Below are 25992 nucleotides of genomic sequence, written 5' to 3'. Positions count from 1 at the left end.
AAAACTTTTGTCCAACAATTTGGGCAATCATGGGCCTTTTACTAAGAAGTTAAATTTAGTACTGTAAAGAGGATTTCACATCATGCAGTGAACCCCAGGTGGTCTTAATGGCTGAATAAATTTTTTTTAGATTTCTCTCAAATACTAAAAATTTGCCACTTTAATGTAATGAATTGGCTCGTACACTTTCTGTGTCAGGTGGTACAACCAATGTAAAACTAGAATTTTTTTTATTTTGTTAAACACAATTTAATTGTATATAAAATATATATTTAGGAATTTGATATCACAGGCGAAAGATTATACCAGCATCCAAGTAAAAGTTTGTTAAATGTAAATTCATTGCAGAGGTCAGGTGGTGCAACTAGAACGAATATAGCTAAACAATTTTAATAAATTCAAGCTTAGATTGTCTATAATTATTGTTATACTTTAAATTTAAAGTTCTAAAGTGTTTTATGGTAAGTTGTTATACATTTTTAAACTATTTTTAGGATTATAATTTTAAATGCAACTATTAAATAAACAAACAATCCACATGACACAGGAAGTGCATTAACTCTTTACCCGCCATTGATAAGTTATCTTGTCAATTAATAGAAAACACTTATAAAACACTGAAGTATCCATGGATTCAAAAACAGTAAACAGTAAAAACTCAATGTATGTTGCTCTGAATCTGATCTCTAACAAAAGTCATTTACAAAAATTTTGAATTGTTGAAAAAACCTACCCATGAACACATGAAGATGGGTTTTTTTTGTTTGAAAACAGAGGGTCTGTTTTTACTTTGATAAATTGTATGTTTATATATTTAATGAAGAACATTTTCTGGAAGGCATTCAACTTGAAAAAAAATGCTGGCAACCTTTTTAAAAATCGCTGGCGGGGAAAGAGTTAAAATGTACTGAAATGTTGTTCAATAAACACAAATCTTTATACACAGTGTTGCAGACTTAAAAATAAGCGTTACATCATTTTTTCCTCTAAATACGTTTTTAGAAGATTGTTTTGTCATTGACCCATAAGCAGATTTGTATTTCTGCCACTGCACCCTCTGCTGTTTTTCAGAGTAACTCAATGTTACAGTGAATGTAACTTTATATTGCATTGCATGTGTTGCAGCAAAATTTTACATAAAACAGAAAGCTCCCAACTTTTCTGCGTTACCTGTAAACTGACAGCAAACTGTGCAAAATATTGCATTGTTTCTTTCGTCGTGTTTTACCCTAGTAAATGTCTGCTTCCAAGATGTTAAATAAAATATATGACAATACTTTTTACTGGCCCGAACGTCTCTCACGCTTTCCCCGGGCCACCGGGCAGTCCTTTATGTTGAGCCCTGTTATAGGGAGTTTAGCTATATACAATGTGTATGTTTATAGCAGACTGTAGCACATGAGTCATGTTAAAAGTATAGTGTGTAAAAAATACTCTTATGTAGTGTATATGAAAAAAAAAAACATATTCACAGATACATTTATATTTAACCTTCACCTGTTTAACCTTCACCTCAAGTTCTCTTTTTTCGTCGCTGTCATTATATCTAAAAGCCGACAACCAATCGACAACCAGTAAACTACATAAGCTATTTTGCTTATGTAGTTTCTATTTCCTGTTTTTTTTCCTTGTTTTCTTAGTTGACCTTGACTGGGCTTGCTTGGCTTGGACTTTCTTTCTAGACTCAATCCTGTTGCTCAAAACATGAAACTGGACAGCAACTCACTCTCTTTGTCCCCCACTCTCTCTCTTTATCGCCTGCTCACTAAATCTACACATTTTCATAGTTTTTCTGCCCTCAGCTAGACCCCAGCCTTGATTCTATTACAGGAAGTTTTCACAGAAACATTGCAGTTCCAGGGTCATACCTCCCAGATGGTGAAATGTCGCCCAAAGGCCCTGGCAGACTGCCCCCTCCCAAAACCTTCTCACACACATTTACACTACAGTGTCACAGGCCAGACAAGATATGGGCAGCCACTGTGCTAAAACTGCACTTACTCACAGTGGACTTCAGTGACTGGCGTTACAAAAGATCAGTGAGGTGAATGGCTTACAGTTTTGTCCGTTTTACTGCACGACTGGTGGTATGCATATTAGGACTTTCAATTAATTGAATTTTTTTTATCATGATTATTCTCATAATGTCAAAGAGTTAACACCATAGATATGTATAATAAAGGCTAGATGTCTCGCCTGCGCTGCTAGTCAATTGAGTGGAACGTCCGCATTTGGCGGCCATCTTACCACAGGCAGCTCACTCACTCGTAGCATTGCGTTTAATGGAGCATACTTGCTTAATTTTCTACCGATTTTCAAATGGTTTGTTTGTTATAAGCATCCAGAATTATAGCCATGTTAACTCTTTCACCGCCAGCGTTTTAAAAAAAAGTTGCCAGCCAGCGCCAGCGTTTTTCATGATTTTCACCAAAGTTTAATGCCTTTCAGAAAATGTTCTTCTTTAAATATATAAACATACAATATACCAAATGAAAGAACAGACCCTCTGCTTTCAAACAAAAAAAACCATTTCATCCTACCTTTAGTGGTTCTTTTGCAATCAGCTTTTGAATATGGGTAGGTTTTTGCAAAAACACCATATTTTGAGCAAAAAACAGAGATAATTCCATTTTTGTGACGGACTTTTCATAGAGATCCCATTCAGAGCGATCTTTAAAACAGACACGGACATGCAGCAGCTTGCCAGAGGGCAATACTTCCGGGTTTAAAAAGTTGCGGAAGGCGCCACCTGGTGGATAATAGCGGTATTGCGGAAAGACGGAAAATCTCGTCATTGGCGGGGAAGCGTTTTCTCTTAATTGACGAGATATCTCGTCAATGGCGGGGAAAGAGTTAATAACGTTTGTAAAAAACCAAACGGTTTGAAAATCGGTAGAAAATTGAGCAAGTTATGGTAATTTAAAAGCACCTGCCCCATTAAAACTCAATTCTACGAGTGAGCGAGCTGTCTGAGGTAAGATGGCCGCCAGGTGATGACGTTAGAGACTCCGCCGTAACACATCTAGCCTTTATACATATCTATGGTTAACACATTAATTTAAATAAATTATGGTTACATGATAACATGAAAGTTAAATATTAACGAGGTAGCTATGTGGAATGACACTGTTCTGTTTAAAGTTCATATTTAAATGTGTTTACAAAGAAAAGAAAATAACTGTTTCAATACACAGAATGGAGAGTAAAATGTTTAATGGTAAATTGACTAAATATATGACAGCGTTTTATGCATTTAAATGCTCAAGTGCGTTAAATTGTATTACATACAGTATAGTAATACAATGAGCGTTTTAGGAAGTAATCTCACAAAAAATTCACTTGGCTTATTAAATGCGACCCTCTTTGTAATCAAACAATCGAACTAAGTGGATTTCTCATTCACACCCTAGTTTGTCATTGTGCCCTTTCAGCTTTTTTGCACACGAGATGTCTTAGGGACAGCCTTTGCCTTTGGAGTAGAGGACACTTGTTCTGTTTGTCCTTTCCACCGCTGAGGTGTGTTGACAGAAGGTGTGCTTATGCTGGGAAGCCTGTGAGGATCTATAGACAAACTAAAACTCCAGTAGATGATGGTGATAAAACACCACCTTAAATGTCGGAGGTTAAAGCCGAGTTTATTGAGAATGACATATGCGACCATAAAACCATAAGTCGCACAGGTATTTTTGAAACAATAGCCAACAATACATTGCATGGGGCAAAATTATCGATTTTTTAATGCAACCCTCCCCCACACTAGGTTATTAAGTAAAGATCATGTTCCATGAAGGTATTTTGTACATTTTTATCATTAGTTATATGTGTTGCTAAGGACTTTATTTAGACAACTTGAAAGGTGATTTTCTCAATATTTAGATTTTTTGCACCCCCAGATTCCAGATTATTAAATAGTTGTATCTCGGCCAAATTATGTCCTGTCTTAACAGACCATGCATCAATAAAAGGCGTATTTATTCAGCCGATGTATTTATTCAGATGATGTACAAATGTCAATTTAAAAAAGTGGTGGGCAACGATTAATCGCGATTAATCACATACAAATTAAAGTGAGTTTCTTTGAATAATATATGAGGGTGTGCTGTGTGTAAATATTATGTATATATAAATACACACACATTCATCTATCTATTTAAGCAACATTTACACGTGTTTTAAATATATATTTTTTAAATATATTCTATATTATACAGTATATAAACGAACAAAATTTATATATAAATAAAGCATTTCTAAAATGTATACATGTATGTGTTTCTGTTTAAATATACATCTTAATTACACACAAAACACACACATATTATGCCAAAACTAACTTGTATTTTGTATGCGATTAATTGCGATTAATCATTGCCCACCACTATTTCATATATCGTATTATACTGTATTAACTTCACAATTTAAGTTTTCATTACATATCGTGTATAGGAGCTTGTATATCGTAGGTGAAATGCTACTGGTTATCATTTCATTTAATGTTGTTTTAACCCAGCTGCCGGGTTAGTGTAAAGCATGGTTTAATAACAACAACCCAACATTGGGTCATTTTTAACCCAGCATGGGGCAATCTTTAGCCCTGTCCAATATTTACTCATTATGGGTTAAAAATAACCCAACCATTTTTAGAGTTCAATTCAATTCAATTCAATTTTATTTATATAGCGCTTTTCACAATTGTTAATTGTTGCAAAGCAGCTTTACATGAGTAGATGTAGAGGAGAACATTGAAAATCAATACATAGTATAAGAAGTAGAATATAGCGGCTAAGGATAAAAAACCGTGTAAGCGAGCATATTAATAATGTAACGTATACAGTAAAGTGCTAAGTTAAGCCAAAGTTGGCTGACTCTCCCTGGGACTAAAAACCCCCCTAGGAGAAAACCCAATGGGAAAAAATCCTAGAAGGACAAAAAACCCTAGGGAGAAATTAATATTTATATTTATAATATATAGACACGGTAGGGATAGGAAGCGTGTAAGCGGATTAAACTGGTTCAGCCGGTGGCCGTTGGTCGCGCATCGGTTGGGCGTCACGTTGAAGGACAGCCAGTTGATTAGTGGTGCGATGACCTTCACAGCAACAGGAACTGGGTCTGTTTGTCTCATTGTCCTCAGAGTCGAGGACGAGACAGGGAGACAAAAACAGAATTCTATTAGCGTAGGGGCCGTTCGCATGTAATGCAAGTGTCATACATTATAGTGGTTTAATTCAGCTCGGTTCCAGACAGGCTAACTATTGCGGCAAGAGTAAATTACCCGTATGAGGTATGGGAGTGCTTTGTTCTAGACAAAATAACTACTGCGGGAAAAGTACATTGGTAACACTTTACGGTAATGGTACATGAATTATCATGAATTCATGTATAAATTCATGCATGAAATATGCATTCATTTATGCATTAATATCTCATGAATCATCAAGAACTAACACGAGTTCAACGTCTTTCATTCATGACTTCATGGATGAACAACACCTTAATTAAAACATTAACTAAGAGGAGTACATCATCATGAATTATGATTTATTACACATGATCATGAGGTTTTCTTTGTTCACAAAAAAATCGGTCTTCACCACCCATTGTGGATAAAGCTACAGTAGTGGTGGTAAATAAATCATCATATATTCCACTATTAACTAAGCATTAACTATCAATGACTTCATCATGTGTGTGGCCCCTCAACTAAAGTGGTGACTTGGTGCTTTGAAACACTTATGAACAATGTGGCATAACTGGGAACATTCAAATTCTGTGGGCATTCAAATAAAGTGGTCATCATTAACTAAGCATTAAAGGAGCATTTCACCCGTAGAAACATTAATCTTTATTGAAAGTGTGTCATATTTGTGGTCGAAATGTAACATACATTTAGAATTTGGTGCCTATTTGACAGAGAAAAGGGGTGTTTGTAGTCTCACTCCCTCAACAAAGACATTGCACTTCCTTCTTTCAATGATGCAAAATGATGATTTTTACATCATTGAAAGAAGGAAGTGCAACACTGAAATCTGTATTTCTCCTGTCTCAGCGGCAACTGAGAAATTGATGCATGACCATTCAAAAACATGGTCATGCATCCACATCAGTAGCATGGTCCACATCAGTAGCTTTATACTTTACATTAAAAGGTGACTCTTTACCAAAAAAGATCAACCTGTTTGTAAAATATTTTTTCTTTTTTTTCTTTTTTGTAAAACAGTTTTATGTTTTTGAAAAGTTTTGAGATATACAGCCACTTAAAATAAAGTTCATGGTGTATGTACTAATTTCCTTCTCAGCTCTTTCCAGCTGTTGATTCAACTGGTTTATACTGTTTATATATACTGAATAAAGCAGTAAAAGTTAAGATCAAAGTCCATTTGTGTCCACCGTACATTGTTTGCAACGGCTTGAACCTTCACTTTCATATTGATGTCATTTCCCAGTTATGCCACATTGTTCATAAGTGTTTCAAAGCACCAAGTCACCACTTTAGTTGAGGGGCCACACACATGATGAAGTCATTGATAGTTAATGCTTAGTTAATGATGACCACTTTATTTGAATGCCCACAGAATTTGTATGTTCCCAGTTATGCCACATTGTTCATAAGTGTTTCAAAGCACCAAGTCACCACTTTAGTTGAGGGGCCACACACATGATGAAGTCATTGATAGTTAATGCTTAGTTAATAATGCAATATATGATGATTTATGTACCACCACTACTGTAGCTTTATCCACAATGGGTGGTGAAGACCGATTTTTTTGTGAACAGAGAAAACCTCATGATCATGTGTAATAAATCATAATTCATGATGATGTACTCCTCTTAGTTAATGTTTTAATTAAGGTGTTGTTCATCCATGAAGTCATGAATGAAAGACGTTGAACTCGTGTTAGTTCTTGATGATTCATGAGATATTAATGCATAAATGAATGCATATTTCATGCATGAATTTATACATGAATTCATGATAATTCATGTACCATTACCGTAAAGTGTTACCAGTACGGTACATTTACTGGACATTCTATGTGAATGCTTTGTTAAAGAAGAATGTCTTAAGTTTAGATTTAAATTGTTCGACTGTGTCTGATACTCGAACATTATTTGGTAAATCATTCCAGAGCTTAGGAGCTAAGTAGGAAAAGGATCTACCACCTTTAGACACTTTTGATATTCTAGGGATAATTAAGTAACCCGAATTTTGTGATCGCAGTTTACGTGGTGGATTGTATTCTGATAGTAGTTCTTTTATATACGAGGGTGCTAGGCCATTTAAGGCTTTGTAGGTGATTAGTAATATTTTAAATTGTATGCGATATTTAACTGGTAGCCAGTGTAAAGATGCCAGAATTGGACTAATGTGGTCATACTTTTTAGATCGAGTAAGCACTCTTGCGGCGGCGTTTTGAACCAGCTGTAGCTTGTTTACCTGATTTGCATGGCATCCCCCGAGTAACGAGTTACAATAGTCTATTCTAGAGGTCATAAAAGCATGGATAAGCTTTTCTGCATCTGATGCAGACAGCATATGGCGTATTTTTGAGATATTTCTAAGATGGAAAAATGCTGTGCGGCAGATGTTGGAGATATGACTATCGAAAGATAGATTGCTGTCAAACATTACGCCTAAATTCTTAACCGTGGAAGATGGCACCACCGTGCAGCCATCTATGGGCAACTTGTAATCTGACATATTATGTTTGGAGCGATTTGGTTCAATAATAAGTATCTCTGTCTTATTGGAGTTTGGCATAAGAAAGTTATGTGCCATCCAGTCCCTAATATCACTAATGCAGTCTGTTAGCTTAGCAAACTGGTGGGTTTCGCTAGGATGTGACGAGATGTAAAGCTGGGTATCATCCGCATAGCAGTGAAAACTTATGTTATGTTTCCTGATAATGTCTCCTAGAGGTAACATATATAACGAGAATAGGATAGGGCCTAGAACTGATTCCTGAGGTACGCCGTATTTAACGGGGGAGTGATGTGACTCTTCCTCATTTACATAAACAAAGTGATATCGATTGGTTAGATACGATCTAAACCAGGCTAACGCCTGACCACTGATGCCAACATAGTTTTCTAGTCTATTGAGTAGGATTCTGTGATCTATTGTGTCAAAGGCTGCACTAAGGTCTAGTAATATAAGGATTGAGATTTCACCACGATCGGATGTTAATAGGAGGTCATTTGTAACTCTAAGCAGCGCTGTCTCTGTGCTATGGTGGGGCCTGAATCCTGATTGGAACTTTTCATATGTATTATTATTCGCTATGAATGTGCGTAGCTGGCTTGCCACTACTTTTTCTAATATTTTAGAAAGAAAAGGTAGATTTGAGATTGGTCTAAAGTTATTAAGATCTCCCTGGTCAAGGTTTGGTTTTTTAATGAGCGGTCTAATAACTGCTAGTTTGAAAGCTGTTGGAACGTATCCTAATTCTAGCGATGAGTTAAAGATATTTAGTACCGTGTCGGACACTCCATGAAATACCTCTTTTAGTAATTTTGTGGGAATGGGGTCTAATATACAGGACGATGATTTAGATGACGTTACTAATTTAGAGAGCTCTTCTATTGTAGTAGGTTTAAATGACTCATTATAAGAGTGCTGTTATAATGATAAAATAATTAGCAACATTTTAGATAAAATCATTCTGGATTGTATTGCATGACAGGACACGTCAATATCGAATTTTGGGTTCTTGTAATAGTGCGGTTTCAGATCAGATATTATATTTAGGTATTGCAGTACATGTATATCAGATCATTGATTATCGTACTTGTATGAGGCAAACACATTCATACTGTAAGTGGTACTGTTGCAGAAAAAAGGCACGATGGTATTGTAATGATTCAGTAACACGATTTCAGCAGAAGACTGAGCGTGCGCATTATTAAGTGTCTGATCTTCTAACCAAATGCAAAGTTAACAGTGCATTATCAGAGCAATCAGAAAATGAACAGCTGATTAAAAGCACCTTCCACCTCACCTCAAGCTTTCAAAGCAACACAAGTGCAATCGACTTGCAAACTCATCTGGCTAATTTAACATCTATTAAAAAAACCCACTTAATCAATGTTGTGTGAAATATATTATTCATAAAAACCAATAGGCTAAATATACTTGAAAAATGCACTATAAAGGCCATTAGCTAAATTAAGTTTTAATTTTAAAATGTTCCCTTACCCGCCAACACACACAAATACCAATTCAAGAGTTTCTTACTAAATTTGTCTGCTTTTCGTAATCTTGATTATATACGACATCTGCGCAAACGTTGCCTTGTCTGACAATGTCAGAATAGTGTCCATCATCGTGACTGATCCTGTATGCGTCATTACCCCAGGTTGAGATCAGTGGTTAATGGCACATTACGCTGGCATAATTGTTTTCTGCTCATTAGCCCTACATTTCCTCGGCTCAGCGGTCGAGTGATCTTGTGGACGGGCTGTATGTCGTTTGCTGGATGAGTACACAAGAATATTCATCAATGTCTTGAAGAGGAGACCTTTAGCTTTTAGATAGTTGGGTGATAACAGACAATTAGGCGGGTTTATTTAGTTTGAGATCTGCACTTTTGTGATAAAACCAGAAAATTGTCATGAGCACAGAGAGACGCTTACTAAATCACTGGTCTGTGTAATATTTTAACCCAATGCACAGGGCGCCAATGAACTAATACAACCAATGTGTGTACATTTTCTAAAGATCATTTCAATAGTGTTCAATCAAATGAATTATATCTAAAAACGACACTCTAAATCAGAGGTGGGCAAACTAAGGGGGCGTGCACACCAAAGCTTTGAAAACGCCTGGCTGAAAACGCGCGGCGGACAGCTTTATGGGCCGTGCACACCAAAGCTTTTACGCCCGCGGCCGGCACATGTTTTCAAATGTTTCCAATGGAAGCTAGCAGTTTTCTTCCGTGCCGAAGACCGGTGCTCATCGTTTTTTCCCCGCTCAGCGCTAAGCCTAGAGAATTGAACAATATTCAACTTTGGGTGAAAAGCTCCGCTAGTCAATGTCAGATCTCACAGGGCCGTCCAATCACAGTGGAGGAGGGGCGGGACAAGTATCAAAACAACCAACCGGCTCACAGCTCAAGTATCACAGATACCAAAGAGCTCAGCTGAAGAAAGCTGGCGCTCAGTAAAAAAACTGCCATTCGGCATCCAGCCACGTTTAAAAGTTTTGGTGTGCACAACCCCTTATTTCAGTCGACTGCCAGCTTTCTTCAGCTGAGAGCTTTGGTTGCTACTTCTGCTTTGTTTATCAGTTGTTGTACGATGCGCCGGTTGTTTGTTGTGATATTTGTCCCGCCCCTCCTTCACTGTGATTGGATGGCCGTGTGAGAGCAGACATTGACAAGCTGAGCTTTTCATTAAAAATTGAATATTTTTAAACTCCCGGCGCTCAGCACTGTGCGCGGAAAAAACGCTGTCACCGGCTTTCAGTGCGGAAAAAACAGCCAGATGTTTAAAAAAAACACCACGCTTCCATTGGAAACAATTGAAAAGATACGCCAGTTGCCAGCGTAATAGCTTTGCCGTGCACGTCCCCTAAGCCCACTTTTTTCTGACCTGCGAAGCAGTTTATAATTATATTAAACAGTGTAGGATTTTGATCCAGAATTACTTATTTGATGCAATATCGTCAATGTCCAAATAATGTCACCACCCCTGCTCTAAATTTTGCTGGGTTGTTTCAGAGCAGTGCTGCGTTATTTTAACTCATGGTTGGGGGAACAACAACCCAACAAAAGTTTATATATAACCCAACATGTGTTCTGTCCAAAATAAAAATAATCCAGCAGAATTTAGGAGGGCTTGCACACAAAGCTTTTACGCCCACGCCCAGCGCATGTTTTCAATTGTTTCCATTGGAAGCGCGGCATTTTTCAAAACAGCCAGCCGCTGGCGGATTTTCTCCATGCTGAAAGCCGGCGCTCTGCGGTTTTTCCGCACTGAGCATCAATAGTTTACAGGGATTCAATTTTGGGTGAAAAGCTCCGCTCGTTAATGTCAGTTCTCACACGGCTTTCCAATCACAGTGGAGGAGCCAACCGGCTCATAGCTCTATCACACCTACCAAAGCACTCAGCTGAAGAAACCTGGTGCTCAGTTAAAAAAACAGATGGCATTCGGCGTCCTCCAGACATTTTCAGACACTTAAAGGGATAGTTCGGCCAAAAATGATGTTAAACCCATGATTTACTCACCTCCAAGCTGTCAAATTTGCATATTTCCATCGTTTTTCAGACAAACACATTTTTGGATATTTTATAAAATGTTTTAGATCTTTCAGTTGATTAAATGTAATGTTACGGGGTCCACCCATAGTCCACGACCTTCAAGTCCAAAAAAAGTGCGTCCATCCTTCACAAATTAAATCCGTCAATAGTTTACAGGGATTCAATTTTGTGTGAAGCGCCACCATCTTAGTCGCGTCCGCATTCAGGATGAGAGCTTACGCAGCCTACGGAGGCTACTCTGCTGCTGCTCTGTGCCCCCGCCCTCCGAATTTGTCATACTTCACTAAGAAAAGTGCGTACACTACCCAAATACTCTCTCCTGAATGCGGACGCGACTAAGATGGCGGCGCTACCGGAAGGTATTTATTTTCGAATAAGGAGGGCTTGCACACAAAGCTTTTACGCCCACGCCCAGCGCATGTTTTCAATTGTTTCCAATGGAATCGCGGCATTTTTCAAAACAGCCAGCCGCTGGCGGATTTTTTCCATGCTGAAAGCCGGCGCTCTGCGGTTTTTCCGCACTGAGCGTCAATAGTTTACAGGGATTCAATTTTGTGTGAAGCGCCGCCATGTTAGTCGCGTCCGCATTCAGGATGAGAGCTTACGCAGCCTACGGAGGCTACTCTGCTGCTGCTCTGTGCCCCCGCCCTCCGAATTGATCATACTTCACAAAGAAAAGTGCGTACACTACCCAAATACTCTCTCCTGAATGCGGACGCGACTAAGATGGCGGCGCTACCGGAAGGTATTTATTTTCGTTAATAAAGTTTTAAATATGGATATTTCTACAGCAACACCGCGCGGATTACCCCCAGAAGACCTTTGTTTATCATCCTGGAGCCGTTTGGATTTAATTTGTGAAGGATGGACGCACTTTTTTTGGACTTGAAGGTCGTGGACTATGGGTGGACCCCGTAACATTACATTTAATCAACTGAAAGATCTAAAACATTTTATAAAATATCTGAAAATGTGTTTGTCTGAAAAACGATGGACATATGCAACTCGGAGAGCTTGGGGGTGAGTAAAGCATGGGTTTAATATCATTTTTGGCCGAACTTTTCCTTTAAAAAAGCTTTGGTGTGTACAGCCCCTTAGAGTGTAGGGCCGCCAGATATATTGAAATCACAGATATATTGCAAATGTGCACATTGCCATACACATATAGCAATAGTTTGCAATAACTAAATGATTATAATGCTTAAAATAATATTTAAGTAAGCAATAAGGTACTCAAGGCACTCAAGCTGTACTCCGCTTTGCTTGTGCCTAAAAAGGCCCTTCAGCCATTACATATTCGCAATATAACACAGCCTCTCGTACCTTATTGCCTTCAATATATCTGCTTTTATAAAACAGTTTATAAAACGGTTACCACACAATATTAAAGTTTTATTAAATCAATAAAATCATTCCTTCCACTAGAAAAAAATTGTCACTGACCGTGAACAACGTTCCAATGTGTAATATGCATGAAAGCTCAAATAAAAACAACAAACCGTTCTCAAACTGTTACGTGTGGTTGCTAAGGGTGTTGCTAATTGTGCACTGATAAATAGAACCATTGCGGTCATAGCGGTTTTATCGTGAATAAAGCACAGCTATTGATCAATCAGAATCAAGGATTGGAACTAACTGTTTTATTAAAAAAAATGAAGTACTTAAGTAATACTTCAAAGTACTTAAAAAGTGGTCAATGTTTTAGGTTAATGCAGACTGGAGAGACTGGTGATACAGAGAGTTATGCTTTATATTCACAGAAAGAAATCTAAAATGTTTACGTTGTTATATAATTTTTTTATATAACAGTTTTTAAATATAATATTATTCAAATTGAATTTGAATAAGTGGGTAGTACTTTTGCCTCACAGCAAGGTCCCAGGTTCGAGACCCAGCTGGGTCAGGAGGTCTTTCTGTGTAGAGTTTATACGTTCTCCCTGTGTCAGCGTGGGTTAAAAATTCTGTCATCATTTACTCAGCCTCATGTTGTTACAAACCTGTATTAATTTCTTTGTTCTGCTGAACACCAAGGAAGGTATTTTGAGGAATGTTCGTAAACAAACCGCTTTCGAGTACCTTTGACTTCAATAGTACTGTAGTATTTTTTCCTGCTTTTTGTTTCCTGCTTCTTTTCAAACATCTTCCTTTGTATTCAGCAGGACTGAGATACTTATACAGTGATGATTTCATTTTTTGGTGAACAATCCCTTTAACTCCAAACACTCCGGTTTCCTCCGACAATCCATAAACATGCATGTTAGGTGAATTGGAGATGTCCAATTGGAGATTGCCTCTTACTCAACGTGTGTATTGATCAGCTTGTGTGGATTAACTTGTTTATACATTAACCAGTTCTCGCCAATAATATAGCCATAGATGCTGGAATGGCTATTAATATTTAGGTATTTGAGGATTTAAGTAAATGTATTTTCTGTAAATATTTTTAGAAGAATAAATAGTGCATAATTGAGCAAGTTATCACATAACACATTGTTCTTCAATATTATGCAGCACTACAAAACTTTCTGCCTTAAAGTTGGATCCTGACCATTTTGTTCTGGTTGTACAGTATATTATACTGTTTTTAAGAAGTTATCAGTTATTTATAATATTAGACTTACTGAACAAAAATCATAAAAGGAGAAAAGGAGAGCTACTGTAGCTTTGACTGGAGTTTATTATTTTATGAATGCCTTTGTGGTGCAGTATTATTCAAATAAAATGTATCACAATGTAGGACATGTCAATTTCTGCTCCACATGACCTAGACTGACCTTTTTATTACCAGTAGTCGAATGGTGATCATAAATTTGGTTCTCACTTTATTGTTTACAATACCCCATATAACTAAAAGCAATAATATAAGAGGGTGGCTGAAATAACAACAATGTTGTTATAAAGCATCCCATATCCATTTATGGCAAATCAGTGGTGTGTGGTGGACTGAAATGATGAGATATATATTTATATAGCTTTATTTGTAACTACAAAGTACCAGTGTTTGACTTTGAGTATATGTTAATCACTTTTTTGGACCATTAGTCAATAAATCATCTTCACTGCAGGTGGATTGATAGTTGCAGATGTGTTTATAATTTAGCCGAGTTGCATAAAAATAAGGATCATTTGCAGATTACCCTTTCAAAATAATTTCTCCGGTTTTTGGACTGTTGAAACAGTAAAAACTTTGGAGGAGCTGTCCATCACCCCTGATAGTGACAGAATGGGCAACCAGTAATGGCATACAAACATATGTTAATTTGTAGCGTAAATAAAAGTTGTGTTCAGTTTATTCTGTGCATGCTTTGATTAACATCATCCAGCGAGCGTGCAGGAGAAATAGCTAGCTATATTTATTTTTATCTGACTAATACATTTTTAATGTTGCTTTAAAAAATGGTACATTTGAGGCTATGGTTATGCTTAGGTGCAATACATTAATTTAATGCTTTGCACACCACACTGCATGAAGAGCATCGTGTTTACCGTTTTATTTTTTGTGAACACATTTTGGTAACATTTACACAAAAGTGGGTTGTAAAGAAGTCAGAGGAATACTTGGGAAGGAGTTGTGAGATATGCAATAAAACACCTTATAAAAGGAAAGCAAGGTGTCCCTCGCACACAGCTGTCTAAAACCGAACACAAACTTACAAAAGTGAATACCCACCAGACTCCACACACAGCATGACCTCAGTACATCACACTTTCTTTGAGAGGAATTGCTTTTGAGTAATTTTCGCAGAAGTCTGTCTGTACGGACACAAGAAAAAAGACAATGCTAGACAGTGACTTGACCTTAGAGTTCTGCAGTCAGCGTTTAAAATTGAGCATTGGGCTTGGGTGTCATGATGCAGGTGTCCTGTGTCTCAGCTGCCATGCGTTTCTCTGCAACTTTTCATTGTTATAACCTGTAAAAAAAATTTACACGAAGGTACAAAAGTTGTCACTTTTGTACCCAAAAGATCCATATTGGTACCTCAAAGATTGTGCCAGGGTGCCCCAGTTTTATGAAATAATAAAACCAAAACTCTTCAAACTCAAACATATATATATGTAAATGAAGAGTTTGGTTCCAAAACGCAATAAATCCATTTTGACTAATTTCGGTAAAAATGTGTTTTCTATACCAAGAAAGTGACGAGATGAAAACCACTATTTTCTGTTACAAACTTTTACATAGCATCTTTAGGTTATAATAACATTAAAAATTCAAATCCATAACTTGATTTTCATTTTCAAAGATTTATTTTAAAATAATAAATCTATTGAATCAATATATAAATGTGCATTCATCTTTGCCATGTTATATACATTTAGTTGACTACGGGTATAAAAAAACAAAAAAAAAAACAAAAACAAAAAAAAACATGAATGGCATTAATCAAAACACTTACTTTGTCATATTAAGAACACTGTCATTGCTGCTGTCGTCCTTGGGACGTTGTCGCTGAACTTTTTTTGACAGCGATCAGCTGTAAAATGTTTTGGTCCTGCTCGATTTTCGTTGGCTTCGAGTAAAATAATGTAAAGTTTTTAAAAAGATCCCCTGGGGTCAATGTGTTAGCATGACAGAAGCTTGATGTTGTCGGGAGAACAAGCAACAGCCGGCATTTTTCCGTCTCCCAAGTGCCTCTCACGTAAATTAGGAGATTTTGATGGCTTATGTTTTTCCCATCACAGAAATCCACCACGTTTATCAATGCCAACAAAGTATTATTTTTTGTTTGTTGATCATGAAGTACAAAGTAGATGAGGAAAACTAGGATTCTGTGTGTATTCAACCAGAATAGCCATTGTTGTTAACAATGCTTGGAATGGTGCTCTTTGATTGGTTAAGATTTATTGCATTCTGCAGAAAAGGAGGAGTGGCGTTTATTGCGTTTTGGGTAAAAAGGGAGAAAAGATGAGAATAACATGGCGGATATTGGATTTTGCATAAAATTAAGAATTTACTTTTTAATACTGACCTGATACAGTACTGATTTGGTGGTAACTCTTTAAAAAAAAGAGGCGTTTATCGCGTTTTGGAACCAAATAAGGCTACTAACCAAAATCACTAAATTTTATAATTTTATATGTTTTGTTGATTTAAAATTTTATGTTTTAAAGTGTTTCATAAATTTACTTTGGGGGTGCCTCGAAGGGCACAAGAGGGACCAACGTACCCAAGGGGACCCGCACTCCGTAAAAGTTTTAACAACTTACAAGCAAATATTGGTACATATGGTACAAAATGGTACAAATTAGGATCTTTTTAAAAGGTAGCGACAACTTTGGTATCTTTTTCTGAGGGTGTATAGATAGATCTATCAAACTGTCCAAAGTACTACAAAGCTTTTTCTTTTTTTAAGGAAATATTTGGACAAAACAAAGACTTCAATATGCAACCCAACCTTGATTTACATTTAAAAGAATAATAATGACTTATTTAAATACAACACAGCGCTTTTTTGCTCTGGGTTAAACTGATTGTTAGTTAAAAAGATGTATGTTTTTGTATAAATATATAATACATTTAAAATATCACCATTTAGGACCACCTACATAAATGCTGCTACAGTATGAACTCTTATTGAGGTCAGTGTTTGAAAGTGGACTCCTGATTTACAGCTTTTGTGTCGGAGATGAACCTGATGAAATCATCACCGTGATCCGAATTTTGACTGATTCAGCATGTGCTCTGCCCTGACCTCTGCATCCTCCACATCATCTCCAATAGCAACCGCCTCGGCTGTACCAGTAACAGAATCTTTGTCCAGCCCTCACGGGGCTTTCATCAGGCTCAAGATGACCACAGCCAGTCAAAGCGGAGGAAGATTCAGCCGTAGCTCTGGGACCGAGGAACACAAAACACGCTAAATCCAGAGCATGACTAACCAGCGTCTGGGGAAATCAACTGCTGGGTTTTGAATATGTGGGATGAGCAATAGCAACACTGTGGCTGCGGGTTGACCCTTGAGATTGTGTAGGCCATGCTCAGCTTTGTGTGTAGCTGTTGAGGGAACACAGGAAGGCTTAATTGAAGGCGTATTGAAAGTGTTCAGTGGCTCATAGTGCACAATATAATGAGGCTGAGTCATAAAGTGCCATACGAGTTTAAAAAGGTCTCTATTTGTATTATCGCTGTGACTAAACCCTGGCATTATGGCTAAGTTATAAAATGATTTACAGCCTTTAGCCAAGGCACAAAATCCTGTACTTCCTGTTTTTTGTTCTTTACCCATTAATTTCCACTTTCACACGTTCCCGCACTACTTAAATCTGTTAAAACACAGTGAAGTAAATATGCTACAGCGTGACCTTGTTCTTTTGTTTGCTTTCAGTCAACCTCTGTTTCATTGCCTCAATATCCGTCAGATCCTGCTGAATTTCATTGAGAACATTTATATTCGATTATCTCAGGCCCCAGGTTAACCGGCACTAATGTGACACTGGTGGTGGGATAACACGGATGCAAATGGTACCAAGTCGACCTCTGTGTCTGTCTCAGATGGTGTTGTGTTGGTGCATGCGATGCTTGTGATTTCCAAACCGCCTCCTCCTTATTGCTTAGATCGGCTGCCACAGAATTGATAGCGAAAAGAAGACTTGTCTTCGGCAAATTTATCAGCTATTAAATCACCGCTCCTGAAAGTGACCCTCTGCTACATCCAACGGATGCCATCAAATGTGTCTTAAAACCCAATGCCAACCCATTTAACAACGCCAGGAGAGAATAAAGAAGAAATAGACGATTGTGATCAGAAGTTTACATTTTGAGTCGTGTACTTAGCTTGGAGGCTTTTTTTAAACATCAACAACTACAAAAAAACCAAAGGCCTTAACGCAACTTCTCAACCAGCAACATTAAGCCTGTGCGTGCAGAACTGTATAGAAGTGAGTCATTGCTCATGTTCAGACCTGATCACGTTAAAAAACCCTCCAAGCTTCATGGTTGAACTGGTTGCTTCCATTCTCCTTTTCTCTGCCATGTAATTAGAGCGTTCGCTGTGGACCTCTTCCTCTTTTGTGCACGCGGCTCCCGCCGCTATTGTTATGGGTGCTTTTCTGCTCCGCTGATCTCGTTTCTGTCTAGTGGACTCAGAGCGACAGTGACATGCCCCCACCCGTACCGAAATGTTTCTTCCCGATGTATCTCCCTTAGCTTCCTCCCTCGCTTTTCAAATCAATATTTGAGTGGGCGGTGGGCTCTGTGCTCAGTACCGTATATCTCTGGGGAACAGAAGACACTCTGACCGGCGGTCCCGGTTCGGGTTTTCAAGGCAGGGATCAGTCGACGCGCGGCACAGACACTAAATCAATGGCCTTATCCAAACCCCTCGCTCCGCCTGAGGAGAAAACCGCATTTCTATCAGGAGATTATATTTGTTCAGCAGCTTCTGACCCCCTGGCCCTTTTTTCTCTCCATCTACCACCCGGCTCACTACTGCAAATAACACAGACAAGCTGAAGATTTCAGTGTCTCTAATGCACTCGCTTTCTCTCTCTTCTCCTCACTTCCTTTCTTTTATCTTTTGGCCACACTTTTGACACCCTGATTTAGGCGCCGTGTTAGGGTCAACGGGTATTTAGGGATTAGCTCAGATCTCTGTGGATCTGTGGGCCATCCTTTGAGGCATTTTGGAATATAATAACTTATATATAATAAGGGCTGCAAGATATATCGAAATTAGTCAAATATTGTGCATGTCCATATTGCGATACGCATATTGCAGTGATTTGCAATAATGATTTAAATTTTTTTATACGCTATGTATAGTCAAAGGCGAGACAGAGAGAGCTTAAACATTCACCTTGTGCCAGAAAAAAAGACAATATGTTCCAGACTTTGTGAAAAATCGAAAAAGACAACTACAGTGAAAAAAAGGATTCATTCAATTTACTCAACTTTTTAAGGTTAGTGGTTGCAATCAATTTATTTAAGCTACAGTTAAACAAACAACAAAAAAATATGTTTAAATGTAGCTTAAATAAATTGATTGCAACCACTTACCTTAAAAAATTTTGTAAATTGAATGAATAATTTTTTCAGTGCACAGACATGGTTGCCGAACGGTTTTGGCTGGAAGGGATACAGCAAACGCCGAAATCTTGCTAGATGTTGGGTTTAGGGTTAGGTTTGGGTAGGATTAGGATAAAAACAGTGTTCATCTGGTGAGATTTTAAGAGATTTGTGTTTTCTGTATCCCTTTTAGCCACAGCCATGCCATTCCGTGGAAAAACATTAGATATGCTCAAGTAATTTAAAAGTCCAGTGTGTAAATTTTTGCGGTATAGTTTTCCCGTATAGTTCATAAACCCCGCCTCCCCATGTTATTCAATGGGACTTGAGACCAACAAAAAAATTTAATTACACTTCAATTATCTTTTTTCCGAACCTGGTTTCTGTCATTTATTTTAGTTTTTATCACGCTGATGTAAATTCAAATGTTTGTTTTTAAAATAAGCTTGTGTTTAGTTAGTTATTTAATGATATAAAAACGGTGGTGTCACGTCATGATTGACAGCTGTGATATCGTGTGATATGCGCATTCTGCGAGAGCGGGGTCTTGATTTCGCGGCTTTACTTCCTGCTCACTACTGTGCAGGACTGGTCCCGAAATCGCTAATGCGCAGACTCAAGACCCAAGATGTCAGCGCCATATCAGGACACTGGCGGCTTCACTTTTCACCAATGGAAGAGAGCGAACAGGCGTCGTCCATCTTTTTTTACAGTCTATGGGACAAACATGTCATCGTAGGAGACAATTTAGTAAAAAGTTTGTCCGTTAAGGGCTTCTGTAGAAACATGGCGGCACAAAATGGCGACTTTCATGTAAGGGGACCCTCGGTGCATGTAGATAAAAACATCTCATTCTAAGGTAATAAAAACAAAACGGTCCATTATGAAAGGTCTTTATACACCCCTGATCATAGAGTTTTGTATAATATTTTGCATTTATGTCAAGAGATCCTTCTAAAAATTACACACTGCACCTTTAAATTATAAACGCTTTTGAAATTCAGGAGCTCTCTGATTGGTGGATCTCACGAGTTGAAATAAGCTGAATAAGAGACACTTTACATTTCGAGTCTAAAGCCAGAAAACGCAACCGCGCCTCTTTCCTCCTTCTTTTCAAAGCACTTGGGCACTCCCGTAGCCTCTGCCGTTGCTAAGCAACCTAATCAATGCGTGACGTTGTGCCAAGCACCCATCAGCGGAAAAAAAAATCAGCGCCTAAGACTGCAGATTTGAATTATTTAGTTGTGACAAAAAATAACCAGGCGTCCACAAAAGGCAAGTCTCAGAAGCCTAGCCCGGAAGCTGACCCCTGGTGCCATTTGTCCTATATAGGCAATAATAAATATTGCCCTCTAACATGAATGATATAGTCTGGATTTCATCCGCTCTGCTGATGCATAAAGAACAGCAAATTAAGTGTATTCCCTTTCTTTGTGCTACCTTTCCTACATTTGATTTGCTGTCTCTGTACACAACGTCTAATCCGTTGCGTTTCCTCTGAGGCAGCAGATTGACTCCTGCCTGGAGCCCAAAGCCTGCCTGACATCATCTGAGCTCTGCAGCCGGGACACACAGTCCATCACTGCACAAAGCTGTTCCTCTGTCACACAGTCATTAATATTGATTTACTTAATTGGTTGAGCCTAATCCCTTCAATAAGACTGTAAACCTAACCCGGCTTGAGGAGCAGTGCACCTTGGGATAGTTTTGAATCGTCATGCAGTAAAGCATGATTACCTAATTATTTTTTTTAAATTCTGTTTTCCCCATTTCTTACAGACATTCAACACAACAACAAACCAATAAAGTCATCACAAGCACAAGTCAACTTGTTAAACAACTTAGTGACATCATCAGCGGATCTTCACGGGTAAATGCCATTTCTTTGTACTTTGACCTTTCTATCATGTCTCTCATTTTTCTTTGTGTTCTGCTCAAATGGTTATTTTATATATGGGTATCAATCTATTTATAACTGTCAGTTATATGACAATCCAATATGTTTGGAATAATGTGCATTGGCAGGTGAAATATGTCATGTTGATGGAGTTGTTAAAATTGTGACGTGTTCATTTTTTTCACCAGCAAGACAGGCTTCGTCTGACGAGACTCAAAAACGAGCTGTCAGATTCTGTGCAGCGATATGGAGACCTGCAGAAGGTATACATGCAATTCTTTCTTGTCCACACAATAACACATGTTTACCTCTGTCAGAGCCTCCACAATAGATATCTGCAAATGTGGGAACAACCACTAAAGTATATTTTCAGTGAATACAAAATAGAATCTGGTTGCATTGTAAGTGTCAGGTGAGAAAAAGGAGATGCTTAACCTTCAGAATATGTAAACTGTCAACCTAAAGACTGCAGGAGTTATATTTTGCCCATCATTTTATATCAGGTTTGCAAGCCCTGTTTCAAAACGTTAGAATATATCTAAACAAGCATCACATAAACATCCATATGCCAAAAGATAATATTTAGTTTATATTTCGTTTTATATTATAGGAATAGTTGTTTAACTAATGCAGCTCAACTGCAAAAAATAAAAAAAAAAACATTTTGCTAATTGAATCTAGAATTTAAAGGGGACATGTCATGAAAATTTGACGTTTTCAAGTTTAAGTGCTATAACTGGGTTCCCAATACTTCTATTAACCAAGAAAATGTGGAAAAAACACAACCCAGTAACCATTCTCTCCAAGCATGTGAAAAAATAGATCATTGAAATTTGGCTCCCCTTGTGATGTCATAAGGGGATAATACCACCCCTTAAAGGGATAGTTCGGCCAAAAATGAAATTAAACCCATGATTTACTCACCCCCAAGCTGTCCGAGTTGCATATGTCCATCGTTTTTCAGACAAACACATTTTCGGATATTTTATAAAATTAAATCCAAACGGCTCCAGGATGATAAACAAAGGTCTTCTGAGTGTAATCTGCGCGGTGTTGTTGTAGAAATATCCATATTTAAAATTTTATTAACGAAAATAAATACCTTCCGGTAGCGCCGCCATCTTAGTCGCGTCCGCATTCAGGAGAGACTATTGGCGTAGTGTACGCACTTTTCTTAGTGACGTATGACAAATTCGGAGGGTGGGGGCACAGAGCAGCAGCAGAGTAGCCTCCGTAGGCTGCGTAAGCTCTCATCCTGAATGCGGACACTACTAAGATGGCGGCGCAACCGAAGGTATTTATTTTCATTAATAAAGTTTTAAATATGGATATTTCTACAACAACACCGCGCGGATCACCCTCAGCAGACCTTTGTTTATCATCCTGGAGCCTTTTGGATTTATTTTGTGAAGGATGGACGCACTTTTTTTGGACTTGAAGGTCGTGGACTATGGGTGGACCCCGTAACATTACATTTAATCAACTGAAAGATCTAAAAACATTTTATAAAATATCCGAAAACGATGGACATATGCAACTCGAACAGCTTGGGGGTGAGTAAATCATGGGTTTAATATCATTTTTGGCCGAACTATCCCTTTAATCTGCACTACACAACCACTGCACTGCCATTTAGTGTGGAGATCAACTTATTTAAAAGGACACACCCAAAAACTGCACATTTTTGCTTACACTTGTGAAGTGACAATTTTAACATGCAATAATTAATTATCTATATGATATTTGGAGCTAGAACTTCACATATGTAGTCTGGGGACACCAAAGGTTTATTTGACATCTTGAGAAGTCTTTTTAATAAGTGATTGTTTATTGCTCTGTTATTTCTCCTCTCTTTATAGGGCTTTTCACATTTGAAATAGTTAATCCCAGGTTTTTCTTAACCCTGCGTATTCATACTCTGACCTTTTGCACTGTGCATTACTTAACCCAAGGTTAACACTTTCCACTGTATATGACAAACAATTGCCGTTTAACCAGAAGTCATTCATTCCTTATGCAGAGTCCTAAAGGGGCTGCGTGGGGTGGGAACTGACGCTAACATTACGTCAAAAGGAAGCTCTGTGAAATATAAATTATTTAACATTAAGTTACCTTTCTTTAATAATTATTGGGTAATTGTCAGCACATTTTCTCTCTCTCTCTCTCTCTCTCTGACCTCTGCAGTCTCTTTTAGTTTCTGATTTCCAGACCTATACTAAGCGTTTATAAGTTACTCGCGCTTTGCCCCGCTGATTGTGCGCGCGTCTCAAATGGACGTGCCTCTCGTCTAGGGGCTACGTGAGACTGGACGGGACGAAACCATTCAGTGAAAGGGGGGGAAGCATTTTGCTGAAAATGCAGATACAAGCCATAATTAAGTTTTATTGGTAATTCTTTGTAAATTACATTTATAATCTCAATAACATTACTATTATAAGTATCACTAATAAAAAAATTATTTCGGGGGCCCCAAAAGTGCGTGGGCCCTAAGAATAGTCCTAACTTCCCCCCTTAGTGGCCCCCCTAAGGACAGATCACAACTTAAATCTGTTTTGGCTGTTTTAAGTTTAAAAGTTCAAAACTCAACAGTCCAAAACCATCCTTAAATAGAGAGAAAACCAAAAAAAGACATCACAGATATGTTTAAAACCAGCCACTGTTTATTATATGTTGATGTTGGATAATATCTTATGTAACATATTTAATAGTTAGCCAAACAATGAACATGGGACTTGTGATGCTTTAAAAATAGTCATGGGACATCACAGTGTACTAGATTTAACCCACCCATGCAGGAATAATTTAAACCAGTGAAAAGACTACTCTGACATCTCTTCAGCTGAGCTGCTGCCACGTGTGCCTGCCTCTATTTGCATATTAATGTCATTTTTTTTTCTCTTTTCTGACAGAAAATTGCAGATCGTTCAAGGGCCTTGCTTCCTGCAGCACAAAAGGACAGGAAGCAGGTGAGTGGCTTCAATATCTCAGAGTCCAGAGCGAGTCTACTTCTTCCTCTTTGTTCTTTCACAAGCTTTGCGCCGTCCCCGTGACAGTAACATAAAGAGTTTGTGATTGCATGTGGAGTGAAACTCTTTGATGCCTCTTTTCTTCTGCATTTGATTTTTTCTTGTGGGACAGATATTAACTCTCACAGTATTCAGATTTTTATGCCCGTGTGTAGATGAAGAGCTTAGATGCAAAACCCTATTCTTGTAAAAAAAATAAACAGTTTTTATCAAGCTCTTATGTTTAGGTTCAGTAGTTTAACTTTAATGGCAATGAAAAGATTATTAGTCAGTAATTGAAATGCATTATTTTCACAAATCTCACTTTATTAATTTCACCTGGTTGTTCTTCTGTGTACTTATGGTGCTTTTTCATTTAACAGTATGGCCATACTATTAAATGGAAAAGCACCATAAGTGCACAGAAATACGGTTAACGCTCGGTGCAGCTCACTTTTGGAGGGTTTTCAAATATGTTCAGTACCTAGTACCAGATACTATAACTTTTTAGCACCACCTCGGTTGAGATTCCAATTTAGCCGTATTGATACAAAAACGTATTGTGTGACACTGCATATGACTGGTCAGAGAGAATCGTCACAACCATTGTCATTGGCAAATGCAAGATTAGATTGCCCCCATGCTTCGTCCAGCAAACCAAGTGATGTACTCATCTGTGATTTGTTGTACAAGTTCCCAAACTTTAGCGGTGACTAGTGTTGGGCGATTTGCCCCATTTTGAGATCGTCCTATTGTCAGCCTGTGAGATCGCGATACCTTGTATCGGGGGTGTGGCAGTGGTTTACTCATTTATTTATTGGTTCATTCTTTACCCATTTATGAAAAGTCACTTGATTGATGCACAAAAAAAGAAGCAAGGGCAACACTATCATGACCGCATCCTTCTTAAAGGGATAGTTCGGCCAAAAATGATATTAAACCCATGATTTACTCACCCCCAAGCTGTCCGAGTTGCATATGTCCATCGTTTTTCAGACAAACACATTTTCGTATATTTTAGAAAATGTTTTAGATCTTTCAGTTGATTAAATGTAATGTTAAGGGGTCCACCCATAGTCCACGACCTTCAAGTCCAAAAAAAGTGCGTCCATCCTTCACAAATTAAATCCAAACGGATCCAGGATGATAAACAAAGGTCTTCTGAGGGTAATCCGCGCGGTGTTGTTGTAGAAATATCCATATTTAAAACTTTAATAACATAAATAACTACCTTCGGGTAGCGCCGCCATCTTAGTCGCGTCCGCATTCAGGATGAGAGATTACGCAGCCTACGGAGGCTACTCTGCTGCTGGTCTGTGCCCCCGCCCTCCGAATTTGTCATATGTCACTAAGAAAAGTGCGTACACTACGCTAATACTCTCTTCTGAATACAGAGGAGTCTAAGATGGCAGCGCTACAGGAAGGTATTTATTTACGTTAATAAAGTTTTAAATATGGATATTTCTACAACAACACCGCACGGATTACCCTCAGAAGACCTTTGTTTATCATCCTGGAGCCGTTTGGATTTAATTTGTGAAGGATGAACGCACTTTTTTTGGACTTGAAGGTCGTGGACTATGGGTGGACCCCGTAACATTACATTTAATCAACTGAAAAATCTAAAACATTTTCTAAAATAGGGCGCGGAACGAGCAAAATGAACGTTGTTGGGGGAATCGCTTGAGTTGAAAAATCTGAACATTGAAGGGATATTCGCGCCACAGTAACCAATAAGGGGCTTGCTCTAGTAGTCACGTGATTACAAGGAGCGAGCGGAGTCATAAAAGCCCCTCACATGACGCCATTTTCCGCGTGAATGTC

At 38.1% G+C, this 25992-nt stretch overlaps 1 protein-coding gene across 1 annotated transcript in view; it reads left to right on the top strand.

The window, feature by feature from the left end:
• Positions 1-25992, top strand: part of tsnare1 (T-SNARE Domain Containing 1) — a 188791-nt gene that overhangs the window by 66682 nt on the left and 96117 nt on the right. Inside the window, exons 5-7 of the mRNA XM_065239873.1 lie at positions 21046-21136; positions 21352-21426; positions 24073-24129. Of these exons, the coding sequence (XP_065095945.1) occupies positions 21046-21136; positions 21352-21426; positions 24073-24129 (223 nt within the window). The remainder of the gene's footprint in view (positions 1-21045; positions 21137-21351; positions 21427-24072; positions 24130-25992) is intronic.

This window comes from Paramisgurnus dabryanus, chromosome 13, assembly GCF_030506205.2.
Source record: "Paramisgurnus dabryanus chromosome 13, PD_genome_1.1, whole genome shotgun sequence".
Classification (NCBI taxonomy): domain Eukaryota; kingdom Metazoa; phylum Chordata; class Actinopteri; order Cypriniformes; family Cobitidae; genus Paramisgurnus; species Paramisgurnus dabryanus.
This window is presented reverse-complemented; position numbering and strand designations above follow the sequence as displayed.